The sequence below is a fragment of the Camelus bactrianus genome, chromosome 12, assembly GCF_048773025.1.
Source record: "Camelus bactrianus isolate YW-2024 breed Bactrian camel chromosome 12, ASM4877302v1, whole genome shotgun sequence".
Classification (NCBI taxonomy): Eukaryota; Metazoa; Chordata; class Mammalia; order Artiodactyla; family Camelidae; genus Camelus; species Camelus bactrianus.
This window is the reverse complement of record NC_133550.1, coordinates 66950937-66963452: the sequence shown is the minus strand read 5'-3', so window position 1 is coordinate 66963452 and position 12516 is coordinate 66950937. Positions and strand designations below refer to the sequence as shown.

Sequence of the window (12516 nt, the reverse complement as noted above, 5' to 3'; positions counted from 1 at the left end):
CTCCCTAAACACCCTGGTACCACCGAGGACCCGGGGTGCTCACCCGCCAAGCCGGGCCTGCCCCCAGCTGTGTCTGTCTCCTTATCATATAACAGACAGAAAGGTTGGCAGGAAAGCCACAGACCAACTTAATAAACTTTCTTATGTTACCCTAGGTTGGTTTTTCTGCCAAATTTTGTGGCACAGAAAAGAAAGAAAACAAAAAGACACCAGCTCTTTTTCTCTTCCCATGGAACCAAAGAAGTCTGAAATGTGGAAAATGCTCCTAAATCCCAGCTGGATTAATTATGTGGAGCGGATTACTTCCTGTTCACCAAAAACACCGATATTATCATCAGTGCGTCACCCTCGGCACAGGACAGGGTAGGTTCTCCCGGGACCTCAGTGTCAGCAGCGTGTGGTCCAGGGATGACATGCGCTTTCTCTGCTGCGATTTGGGTCCTGGGGGGCAGACGCGCCCACGTTTCCAGGGCAACGTTGCTGGAACGCTTCTTAGGTTCTAATAGCAAAGGCTCGGGAGAAGCGATTTTAACCAGGGGACTCTGCTAACCTGGGGGGACAGTGCAGACATAGTTCCTTTGCGCAGACCCACACTCTTCACGCCGGGGCAGGCAGCTCCGCTGTCTAGAGCAAGAATGAAGTGTGCATGCAGCGTTCTAGCCGGAGAGAAAGAGCTTGCAGGAAAGCGCTTTCGTGGCGCTCTGAAGGTCTCTCCTGGGATCGCTCTGTCCTTGACCACGAGAAATGCAGAACAGGCTTTGGCCTCTTAGGAATGAGCCTGGATCACTGGCCACTCGACCCACCAATTGGAGTAATTCACTCTTAAAAGCGTAGGAACTGGGGCACGGGGCTGCGAGGGAGGGTCTCACGCAGTAATGCGACGTCAGGTCGAAGCTGCTTCTGATGTTACATCGCAGTTGGCTCTAGTGAGTGCTTAGATTCCCCATGATGAGGTGGGAACTTGGCCACATCCCCAAGAGGTCTGCAAGAGGGGCGTCAGATGGCCACCTCTGCCCTGTGACATTTCCGTATCTTCTGGGTCCCACCCTCCAGGTGACCCCCTCTTCCTTGGCCCAGTTCCAGGCCCCCTGCCCCCTACTCACCCCGTTTCTCAGTTCCACAAGGGGAACCCACCTCTCCCCGACCTCCCACCCCTGTCTGTCCCTATTCTTAACAGTCTTGCCCAAAGCCAGGGTTCCAGGTCCACGTAGGGGCGTGTGTGCAGAGGGAGGGGTGCGGGAAGGGGGCTCCAGGCTTCCCCACAGCTTGGGCCTCTGCACCATATGCTACGATTATCCCAGGCTCACAGGCAAATGGTCACAAGCTGACCACAAACAGAGACCATGTGCTTTGGTCCCAGATTTTCTGCAGAGAAAGGAGATGGAGGCCTGCCGGCCACTGGCCTGATGCAGTTGTTCCACCGGCCCCTTGACCACAACTCAGGGCTGACCCCCATCCTCCCTGCCCCTGCAGGACCACGGCATGTCTTCCCAGGCCCTGCAACTGCAGACTGGGGAGAGGCCCTTGGAAATCGGGGCCTGACAGATGAGGCCCCGAGAGGCCAAGAATGGTGGGGGTGGGGGTTAATTTAAAGAATCAAGGGGGGAGGGTATAGCTCAAGAGGCAGAGCACATGCATAGCACCCACGAGGTCCTGGGTTCAATCCCCAGCACCTCCTCTAAAAATAAATGAGCCTAATTACCTCCCCCTACCAAAATAAAGTAATTAAATAATACAATAATAGATAAATAAAATATTTTTTTAAAAACGAATCGAGTCCATTTGGGGACCACTTCTCTGTCTCCAGCACCCAAAGCATTTGGTCTGACGGCACCAGGGCGTGCTCACTCCAGGTGGCAGCCCTCCCTGAGCAATGGCCAGGCTCCCTGAGGCCTGAGAGCCCCCCCAGGGTAGGGGCTGCAGTGGTTCCCAGAATTGTGACTTGGCCGGGGCTCAGGAAGCCAGCCCTGGTGCGTGTGCATCAGACCCCCAGGCAAATGCACAGCTATGTGGACCATGGTGGGGGCGTGTAGTAGGGAGGACGTGGAGGCTGGCTTTCCAGAAGCGTCTCAGGAAACCCAAAGTGGGAATGACCAAAGCCCCCAGGGAAACCCCTGACTCTTTCCAACCTCAAAGCAAGGAGACAGCTTCACTTCCACCACCCTGGCAGGGCCTTGGTTCCAGGAATGGCCTCATACCTGACCCAACAGAGCAAACAGGCAGAGGCAGGGCCACCAGGTTCTCAGGCTGAGCTGCTCCCGGAAGCAGATGTGAGCACAGGAGCCCCGTGCACACTGGCGGGCGCCTCCTCCACCTGGGAGCCTGGCCACTTTCCAGGGCAGTGGGCGTCGGGTTCCTCACTCCTAATAACCACCTTCTCTGGGTGAGTTACCTGCTTGCAATTAATTATGCAATTATCTAGGCTGGGTTGAGAAGAGCAACCATCAAGCTGTCAAGAGAGGCCGTGGGGGAAGAGCATCTCCCTCTGCAGAATAGAAAACTTTCCTTTCTAATTTCTGAATCCCAAGAGGCCAGCAGGCTGCAGGTAAAGCCACACCCAGCACTTCGGGGTGAGCCCAGCTTACGCATGCATTTCTCGTTTGTAAAGCCTGAACTGTGGCTACAGAGAGTTCTGTCACACAAGCCCTTTCTAGCTTTACTACTGCCTCTCCCTCCGAAGTCGGCAGTATTAACACACTATGGCAGCATGGAATTGGAAGGAGACGTGGTGGTCCTTGGGCCAGGTCAGAGGTCGGGGCCGGGGCAGGTGGAGGAAGCTGATATGGCTCCTGGTCTTTGTCAACCTTACCCGCTGAACACAGACTTGACCTGGAGAGGACATTGGTCAAGGGCACAAGGAAGCTGGGGAGGGGAGACCAACGCTTCAGGCCTGGTTTGGGGCAGATTTGAGTTTAAATCTTTGGCTCTTCAATGGGCTCTTTTCTGGGGACGCTGGAGTTATATTTCAGGAGAGAAGTAGAGGATGAGGAGGGGTGTACTTAGATCTTGGAAAGAACTTTTCATGCCATGAAACCCTGTAACATCTGAATTCTCGGGAGGCCAAGAAGCCCCTAGAACCCCTGCCTCTCCTCAGCTCCCTTCTCTGCCAGCTGCTGACGTGCGCTCCACACTATTACCAATCAGCAAATGGCTCTAGGGCTCCGTCTGTGAGCATTCCATCCCTTCCCCTCTGACGGCCATATTAGTCAGCTTGGACTACTATCACAAAATACCAAAGACCGGGGGCCTTAAACAGCAGGCATGTGTTTCTCAGGGTGCTGGGGTCTGGGAAGTCCAGGCCCAAGGTGCAGAGATTCAGGTCCTGTTGAGGTCTCTCTTCCTGGCTTGTGAACAGCTACCTTCCCGCTGTGTCCTCACACGGTGGGGACTCAGAGCTCTGGTGTCTCTTCCTCTCCTTGCAAGGACACCAACCCTATCAGATCAGGGCCCCACCCTTATGACCTGCTTTACCCATAGTTACTTTCATAAAAGGCCCCATCTCCAAATACAGTCATAGTAGAGGTTAGGGCTTAGACATAAGAATTGGGGGTGGGGGGAACGACAAAATTCAGTCCAGAACACAGAGGTTTTTATATTTTCCATCCAGTAAACGTCTCCTGAGAGCCTATTCTGTGCCTGACACTGTGCTGGGAGAGACCCAGAGTGACAAACGCTCTCCAGGTGTTCCGTGTCTGGCAAGGGACAGACACCGAAGGGGCCTTTAAAGTACAGTTCAGCAAGCAAGCACCACAGAAGGATTCCAAAAGTACAACAGAGAAGGGAAGAACAGACCAGGAAGCAAGACCTGGAGGTCAGGGCACTTGGAGGATATCAAAGGTGGTGTCTCAGGGAAGCTGGCCTTTCCTTTTTAGAGTTTTCAAAAAATTATGGGAAAATATACAGAGCATATTTATCATTTTCACTGTTGGTGTTTGCACAACTCGTGACACTGAACACGTTCACCGTGTTGTTGTACCTATACTGTCTTTACCCACAACTTCTTCATCCTCCCCCAAAACTCCGTGCCCATAAATACTAACTCCCTCCCCCAGCCCCTAGAAGCTTCTATTTTACTTTCCGTCTCCATGAATTTGCCTATTCTCGGGACCTAATGAGTAGAATCATATCATCTTTGTCCCATGCTTGGCTTATTCCATGAAGCATCTGTTTCTGAGGTCCGTCCGTGAAGGAGCATATATCAAAACTCCATCCTTTGTCATGGAGGAGTGATGTTCCACTGTGGGTACTTCCACTGTGGGAAGTTCCATCTTCCCGATCCAGGCGTCTGTTGATGGGCACTTGGGTTATTTCCATCTTTTGGCTATTATGAGCAATGCTGCTCTGAACATGTATGTACAAACATCAGTTTGAGTTGCTGCTTTCAATTCTTTTGGATACATACCCAGAGGAGTTGGCATTTTATGCTGGGTCATGCGGGGTCAGGAGAGGTTCACCAGGCAGAGAAGGTGGAAAGGGTATTATTCCAGATGGAGATGCCCCCGTGGGCAAAGCCTCAAAGGCCTAAATGTCCGAGGCTGCTGAGTTCTGTGTGTGTGGTGCCCATGCAGAGTGGATGGTGAGGGTGATGTGAGGGCAGGTTGTGGCCCAGATGTGAAGGGTCCTGTAGCCATGCCACCAGGCTGGGGTGGGAGGCCCTGAAGGATCTGAGACCAGGAGGAGCTGCATCCAATCTGGGTTTTGGGAAGATAACCTGGCAGCCAAGGGGAGGACTGGATAGAGAGGGGAGGAGACCCAGGTGAAGAGATTCACCAGGGGGAGGAGGTGAAATGAAGTAATGAATGAATGAATGAATGAACTAAAGACAGTAGGTGGAAGGAGTGGGGCCAGAAGGTTCAGGGGCTTACAAATTATGTGGAAGACTTGGGTGTCAAGTGTGCTTTCCTCTAAAGGAGCAAATTACCAGGAGGAAGCAGGACCTGGAGGTCAAGGCACTTGGAGGGGCAGGTGTTGGGGCGGCCCATTGACCGGCTCCAACTAGGAAGAGATCTGTGTTCATTTCATGGGGCACCAAATACACCATCCAGAAGGCGGTTCACAGAATCAAAGCACCGGACTGTTGAGTACTCGCAGAAAACCCACAGTGAACAAGCCAGAGGGACATTTATCTGCAGGGAGACCAAGTCCAGGAGGTTTTAATGATTCAAAATAATCACTTCACTCTGACTTGTGTTGCTGACCCCTTCCCACGTGTAATTTCATGCGTAATTATAAGGCCATTGCTTACTTAAATCACACTCATTCATGCAGGAGCTGCCACAAATATTAATAAGCCAGCTGTTACAGATGGATCACTCATCATCACGAGCCAAAACCTCCCAATGCCCCACAATGTGTCATCCTGAAATGGTGACACCTTGAACTTGCAGTGGGCACTGGGAACCACGGATGAAATGTCCAAACGGGAGGCAGGTGCACTTCGTGTTCTGTGCCACTCGCTTGGTTTCATGGGGAGGGAGGCGATTCCCTGTGCTCTGTGCCTCACTCTGGCAGCAGCTCCCAGGGAAACTGGTGCCGCAGACGGAGCTGCTCTCCTAGCGACCAAGACCAGGGGAGCACGCAAGGCACGTGCACCCACGTACAAGTGTGCCGCGTCCTTGAGACCCATGAGAAAGTAACAGTGGGCTCACTAGCTATGCTCTCCGAGAAATCGATAAGCCAAGAGATATAATATTGAGCAGGAATTTACATATATATGTACATACACATATATGCGCATGTACACGCCCACGCACGTCAGCTGTCAGTTTCCTGGGCTGCTTTAACACATTACCACAAACTTAGTGGCTTAAAACAGCAGATGTCTATTGTCTCACAGTCTGGAGGCCAGCGGTCAGACACCACGGTGTCCTCAGGGCTGGTTCCCTCTGGAGGCTCCAGGGGGGGACTTCTTCCCCGGCCTCTCTCCCAGCTTCGGTGGTGGCTAGCCATTTCCAGTATGGGGACACCTCACTCCAGTGTCCGCCTCCATTTTCACACGGCCTTCCCCTCTGGGTCTGGGGTCAAGTCTCACTTTCCTTCCATTGTAATGACACCAGTCACTGGACTTAAGGCCCACGCTAAATCCAGGGTGAGCTCACCCCGCTCCGCAACTTGATCACATCTGCAAAGACTCGATTTCCAAATAGGCACATTCACAGGCCTGGGAGGGTTAGGGCTTGAATGTATGTTTTGGGGTGACACTAGTCAATTGCCTACACATAGATAAATGGTGTCTTCTAACTTGAAACTATTTCGTTCAACAAACAGAGCCGGGATTGGGGGAGGGGTGTCCTTCCAGCCACCCCGCCTTTCCTCAGTCCCCTCCCTGCCCCACTGCAACCAGACTTGGGGCAGGTGCACAGGGGGTCCTGCCCAGCCTCTCACTCCTGGCTCTGATCGCCTGGGCTATGAGTGGCCCAGAGCCCTGCCTGGAACCAGATGACCACATCTGGAGCCCCAGGTCCCCAGCCAACCAGCAAAGGTTCTGCTGCTGAAGCCACGTCACCCAAAACCACTTAAGGCTGTTCTTTTATAAACTCTTCCGGAGTCTCGCTGCCTCTACTGCCCGTCCACACAAGGCTCCAGTAAGGTGTGGCATCTGATTGAATGAAGAAAATCGCCTTTAACTGTACTTGTAACGACAGTGCTTATTTACTGGGGACCCACTACGTGGCAGTGCTTGAGTGTTCTATGTAACCGCCCTGTTTGCTCTTTACAACCACCCCATGAAGTACATGCAGTTTTCATTTTGCAGCAGGGAAAACGAGGCTCTGGGACAACGAAGCCGTGTGCCCAAGGCCACACAGCTCGTGAGCGGCTGGACCTGAACTTCAGCCTGCAAAACCCACAGAGCCTCTTCCATGTTAAATTGAGTATCTCATCAAATCATCGTTTCTTCAAAACACAAACTGATCTTGTAAAATGTCAGTGGTAGAATCTAGGTGGTGGGTACCCCGGCATTCACTGTAAAATTCTTTCAACCTTCCTGTATATTTGAAATTTTTCATAATAGAATATTAGGAAAGAAAAAATGCAACATGATTTTTCACCTGAACATACTTGATAAACTTGCTTGGACTTAGAAAAGCTGATTATCTCCTTGGGTTTTAGTTGGCAGGTGGGCTCTGCTGCCCTTAACACTGGTCCCTCCAGGATGCTGGGTGACCCAGATGCTCCTGCCACAAGCCACTGCGCTGCTCTGAACATTAGAGTAGGTTCCCTGATTCAAAGCAGACACAGCAGGAGACCTTCTGGAACCTGCCCGCCAAGTGTCTTCTACCACCAGCTCAGCTAAAGTGATTCAACCTGATGTCCGTGGGTGTTTACCCTCTGTCCCTGCTTATAAACCGCTTTCCCTTTAGCCATTCCTCTCAATTGTTTTGTTCTAAGGCTGCAATTAAGAAGCAACCGCTGCTGTCGGGGGGCCTAGAGGCACTGCCAGCTCTGGTCCCCTAATGCAGCCGATACTGGGCCCTAACAGTAATCACTTTGCAAAAATAATAGGATACTTGGCTGTCCATCAGGTGCCCAACCTGGAGCATGATACGAAATATGAAAAATTAGGCTCGTGTGTAATGTACACAACTGTTTACACCAAGTCTCTCACGGATGATTAAGAAAAGGGAACGCAGAATTAAAAAGATGCCTGGCTTCCGGAGCACATTTGCATGGCTTGTCCCTGGCCCCGTTATCATCACCACCGTCATTACCTGTAACGATGCATGAAAATCAGCTCTCGCGCAGGAACCAGCACAGTGCGGTTGCGAAGCCCTTTTGCTCTCGTCACCTCCAGCGCTGCTCACTGCCATCTAGGAGCAAGGCAGCTGAGCAGGCATTCCTGGCTCCATTTTGCAGATACAGAAACTGGGGCTTGGCAGATGGCAGCGACCACACAGCTAGCTCCTCCCAGGTGAGGTTCGGACCGGCCCCTCTGACTCTCTCAATTAGGCAGGATCTGGACTCTGCACCCTCTTTTGCCCTCTGCTTTTCCACCCGCAGCTCCCTGACCTCACGGCTTTTCCTCTGCCGTCTTCACGCCCCGCCGCTTTTCCTCAGGAAGAGCTGATTGGCCAGCTTGTGTCATGTGCTCGTCTGAGAGCCAATCAACGGCAGGAGGCTTGGCTCTGCCCACCAATGGCGCCTCTCACCCTAACCCCTACTGAAAGCTCGGGAAAGGCCTTTCCACAGGAGTCGGCACTAACGTCTTTCCACGGGCTCCACCCAGGCCTCGGGAAGGAGGAGGCTCCCAGGAAGCTCCCCCTCCAAGGGCCTGGGCCCAGAACTGCCTGGGTTCTGCAGACTGCAGGCTGTAGGTTGGAAACCAGAACCCTATGCAGCCTCCGCATTTCCTGCCCCTTGTACTGAGGCTTCCATTCCTGTGGTCAGACCCCAGGCACCCTCCCCTTCCCTGCCAAGACCCCAATTCACTGGCAACGAGAGCAGCTCAGATGTCCCCTGCACTCTCCTCCTCCCTGGACCTGACTCCCAGAACAGTCCAGCCCCACAGTGATTCTTCCCTGTCCCGCCAACTCAAGATGCCCACGCCTCAGCAGACCTTGTGACAGGCTGGCCTGGGGCTGCCTTTGATGGACGAGTGCCCCAAAGGAGTGACCTAAGAAATGTTGGGAGTCCCAAAGATTCCGCAGAATTGGAGCAGGGCTGGCTTGAATGACCAGAACACCAGGCACACTGAAGTCCCAGTGAGTGTGAAGTCCCATGTAAGGGGCCCAGAGCTCAGCTAGTTCCAGGGTCCAGGCAGCTCAGATGAGCTGCAGCACGAATGGGATGCCTAAGAAGATGGGATAAACTCAGGGCAGGATTTGGAGGACAGGTGTGTGTTGAAATGAAGGGTGTGGATGCTGAATCCCTGCAGGTCCAAGCAGGCTTTGGAGTGTAGGGTGCTCCTGACCCCCCATCCATGCTGAAGGTGGTGGCGGGAAACCCCAAAGTCCAGTCTGTCCATGTCTCGTCTGACACAGAGTTTTAGACACGAATGGAGTTTGGAGTATGAAAAACTGAATGTAAATCCCTTTTTATCTCTAGAAAGTTGCATAATTTGCGGCAGCTGAGTTTCTCCTTCTGAGCTCAGTCTGCTCATCTCAAAATCAGGCCTGATCACGCCCACCTGGCTGGGTTGCGGGGAGGAATAAATGAAGCACCACCTGCCTAGTGCGCCGGGATTCGGTGCACTCGGGCCATCTCTCCTTCCCGCTGCAGGGAACCATTGTTTCTCCCCAGAAACTTCCAGAGGGGATCAGAATGCCCATAAGGAGGGGGAGGGTATAGCTCAGTGGTAGAGTGAGTGCTTAGCATGCACAAGGCCCTGGGTCCATTAAAATATAATAATAAACAAGTAAATAAATAAGCCTAATTGCCTCCCCCTCCCCAGCAAAAAGAAAAAGAAAAAGAAAAAAAATCGTGTTTAAAAAATTAAAAAAAAAAAAAAAAAAAAAAAAAAAAAAGAACGCCCACGAGGGACCTCGTCAGCGGAGCTCAGAGATGTGCCTGCTGGGCTGAGTGTGGGGCATAGAAGGTGCTTGAGCCAAGCTCCTCAGGGGGCGGACATGCTGTCAGAAATGATGTGGGTTGGCAGCTTTTCCAACACACACACTGGACCCCACCCCAGAGGCAGGAGGGTCTCTGAGAAGGCTTCAGGGAATATTCCCAGGCCCTGTGCTGGTGGGGAGACCCCGTCTTGAAAGACTCCCATGCACAGGCCATCAGAAGGATCACAGAGCAGTTTATTCCCCCACCTACGATAACAGGTGGATGCAGGTGCAGAAGACCCAGCCATTCCCCTGATGAACACACTGGAGCTGCACACAAACCTAACGGGCTGTGTCTTTACCGAGGGATTTTTCTGTTTCCGCAGAGCTGTAATTCACCTTCTAAGTGCTCCCCGAGGCACTGTGGCACGCTGATTCTGAGCAGAATTTGTCATACATGCTATTCTTTGGCAGCCATGTCCTTAGAATTGCACGTACAAACTCTGACTGGCAAAAAAAAAAAAAAAAAAAAGTACCAAATGTTCAGCTTCATAAAATCAGGGCAAGAACCGGTCTTCCCTTGGCATTTGGACCAGCCGCCCCCTGAAAAATGTCTTTTTTTTTCCCTTGGTCCTTAGCAAAATGCCCAGTCCCCAGGCAGAAAAAGGGAGCAAAATCTAACTTTTGCATTAAAAAAATAAGCAAGGTTTTCAACCAAACAGTTAAGTAATTGGACTCATTATTCAAACACCAAAATACATCAGCTGGACTTATGCATCTGGCCCAGGTTAATACACATCGGCCTAACACTACAAACAAATGCTTAAAATCAAGGTATGTCTGGGTGGTACAAACAGGGGCAGGACACAGTCGTTATCAGCAATGACTTGGCCTGGAGGCACAGACTTGGCTGCACTGCGCACCAGCCCTCAGAACCAGTACTCAGAGACGAAGATGTGGACGTTGACGACATTTCGGTGGGACACCACACCCCCGACCACATAGTTCATCTCCAGCTTCAGGACAGCGTGAAACGGGCCCACGATGGGCCGCACCTGGCGCACGACACCTGGGGAGAGAGCAGAAGGTGTTCTGGAAGTTAGCAGGGAATGAAGCAACGTGGAGATGTGGGAAATGTTTCCCCTCCAGGAATTTCAGAGCTGGGGAAGGCCTGAGACCGCGTCAGGTCCCACCTGAGCCAGATGCTTGAGTCTCCCGCCTGGCTTCTCCCTCCAAGTGGTCCCCTGGGCTCTGCTGCCACCTCTAGGGACGAGTGATGGTGAGCTGGCTGCAACCTTTCATTGTGTGCAGCTCAGACTGTGGGGGAGCCTGTGTGTGTGGGCTTTGGAGTCAGATGGCTGAGGGGCAATGCCAGCCCCTGTTCTCTCTGAGCCCAGGTTTCGTCCCCCACCATCGCCTACCTGACAGAGGATCTAAGAGCCTAGATAAAGGGCCTGGCCTGGTGTAGGTGCCCAGTGGACACCTGTCCCCCTCCCTCCTACCCACTGTGCCCAGTTCTGACCCTTGGGAAGAAACAACGCAAGTGTGATCCTCTTCTGTGAATCCCTCCTACGGAGGATTGCAGAGGGGTCCTGGAAACTCTACCCGAGCACAGATGTCCCGATTCCCTAGGGGACATACCCAGCACTCTCCACACCTCTTCTTAAAAGGGTGACCCGTGAGCTCATCATTCAGTGTTCATGCTAACAGGTGAGCAAGAAGTGGCTCAGGTCCAGCCAGAGCAGTGGCAATGGGTCAGGGCAATCAGGAGGAGGACAGGTGGCAGAGGGGTGACAGGCGTCCCCTCTGGGGAAGCAGAAACCTGCTGTGTGAAGCCGCTGGGGGTGGCATAGAGTTCTGCCTGGACCTGGGTAGGCAGCAGGAAGAGGCCTCCGTGGCCTCCCCTGCCAAGGCTGCAGGGCGGACAAGCTCAGCTTGGTCAGGGTGGGAGAGGGAGCCGCCCCAGGCGTTCTGCAGATTCGCAGGGAAACAGATTGGGTTAGAGTGGATCCCGTAACTCTCCCTAAACCTGCACCTGGCAGCTCCACGTCTCCAGGCTAGACCCTGCTGGCGCTGCCTGCCTATGCAGGGCACCTGCCCAAAGGCTCATGGAGAGGACGCTCCTGTGTCTGGGATGAGACGGGTGAGGCTCGGGTGAGTGCTACCATTCTGACTGGACTATGACAAGACCACCACTCTTTCTGGGCTTCAGATTCCTCAGCGAGCAAATGATGACACGTGTCCCTGAGCTTCTGCGCTGCATGGTCCAGATACCCCAGCACAGCGTCTGCTGAGGTGTGAGCTCCAGGTGTGTGCGGGGCCACCTCCCCACCAGACCGGCGGGCTCAGCTCTTCAGCTCCACATTCAGTCACACATTCAACAGGGACCGGGAGTGGTGACACAGAGAAAACTGATAGAATCCTGGTTTCAAAGCCAGTGGAGGATCTAGGTGAGTGCAGGCTCTGATAGATACCTGTATCTTGTCCAGCAGGCACGAGAATGGATGTAAGGAAGGAAGGCTGGGGGAGTCAGGAAAGGCTTCTTGGAGGAAGTGCCCCTCCCTGTGTCCCTCGCACAGAGCAGGTGTCACCAATAGCTGTTGACATTTAGGGATGGACGACTCCAGGGTCCCTCCTGCATCCCAACCACTTTGATATTAGGACTTCCCCACAGTCGTGTGGTGCAGGGCTGGACTGGAACAGTTGGCTGCCTGGTTATACCATCTGACGACTTCCACAGCCGATTTCAGGCTCCCCACGTGACGTCACTGAAGTCAGGGTTGAAAAGAGTCCATGGTTCTGGCACACCACCACCAGGATGCCCACCAGGAACACCTCAGAGCCTGCAGCTCCTCACTCACTTACTGAGAAATAGCTCCCAATTGTTTCCTGCATCAAATGGCTGATTCCAGTCTAGTTTTTACAAATAGCCCCGCTGCAGACTTGGGAAATGTGCACAGGGCAGCGTAGGCAGACCCGTGGCACCCGTCCGGCATGCAGCGAGGGCTCTGAGCAGACTGAAGGGGCGCGA

General features: G+C 53.0%; 1 protein-coding gene across 1 annotated transcript in view; it reads right to left on the bottom strand.

The window, feature by feature from the left end:
• Window positions 1–10207: 10207 nt before the first annotated feature.
• FBLN1 (fibulin 1) overlaps window positions 10208–12516 on the bottom strand; it is a 78230-nt gene continuing 75921 nt past the window's right edge. The window contains exon 17 of the mRNA XM_074375715.1: window positions 10208–10554. Within this exon, the coding sequence (XP_074231816.1) occupies window positions 10415–10554 (140 nt within the window). The 3' untranslated portion in view covers window positions 10208–10414. The remainder of the gene's footprint in view (window positions 10555–12516) is intronic.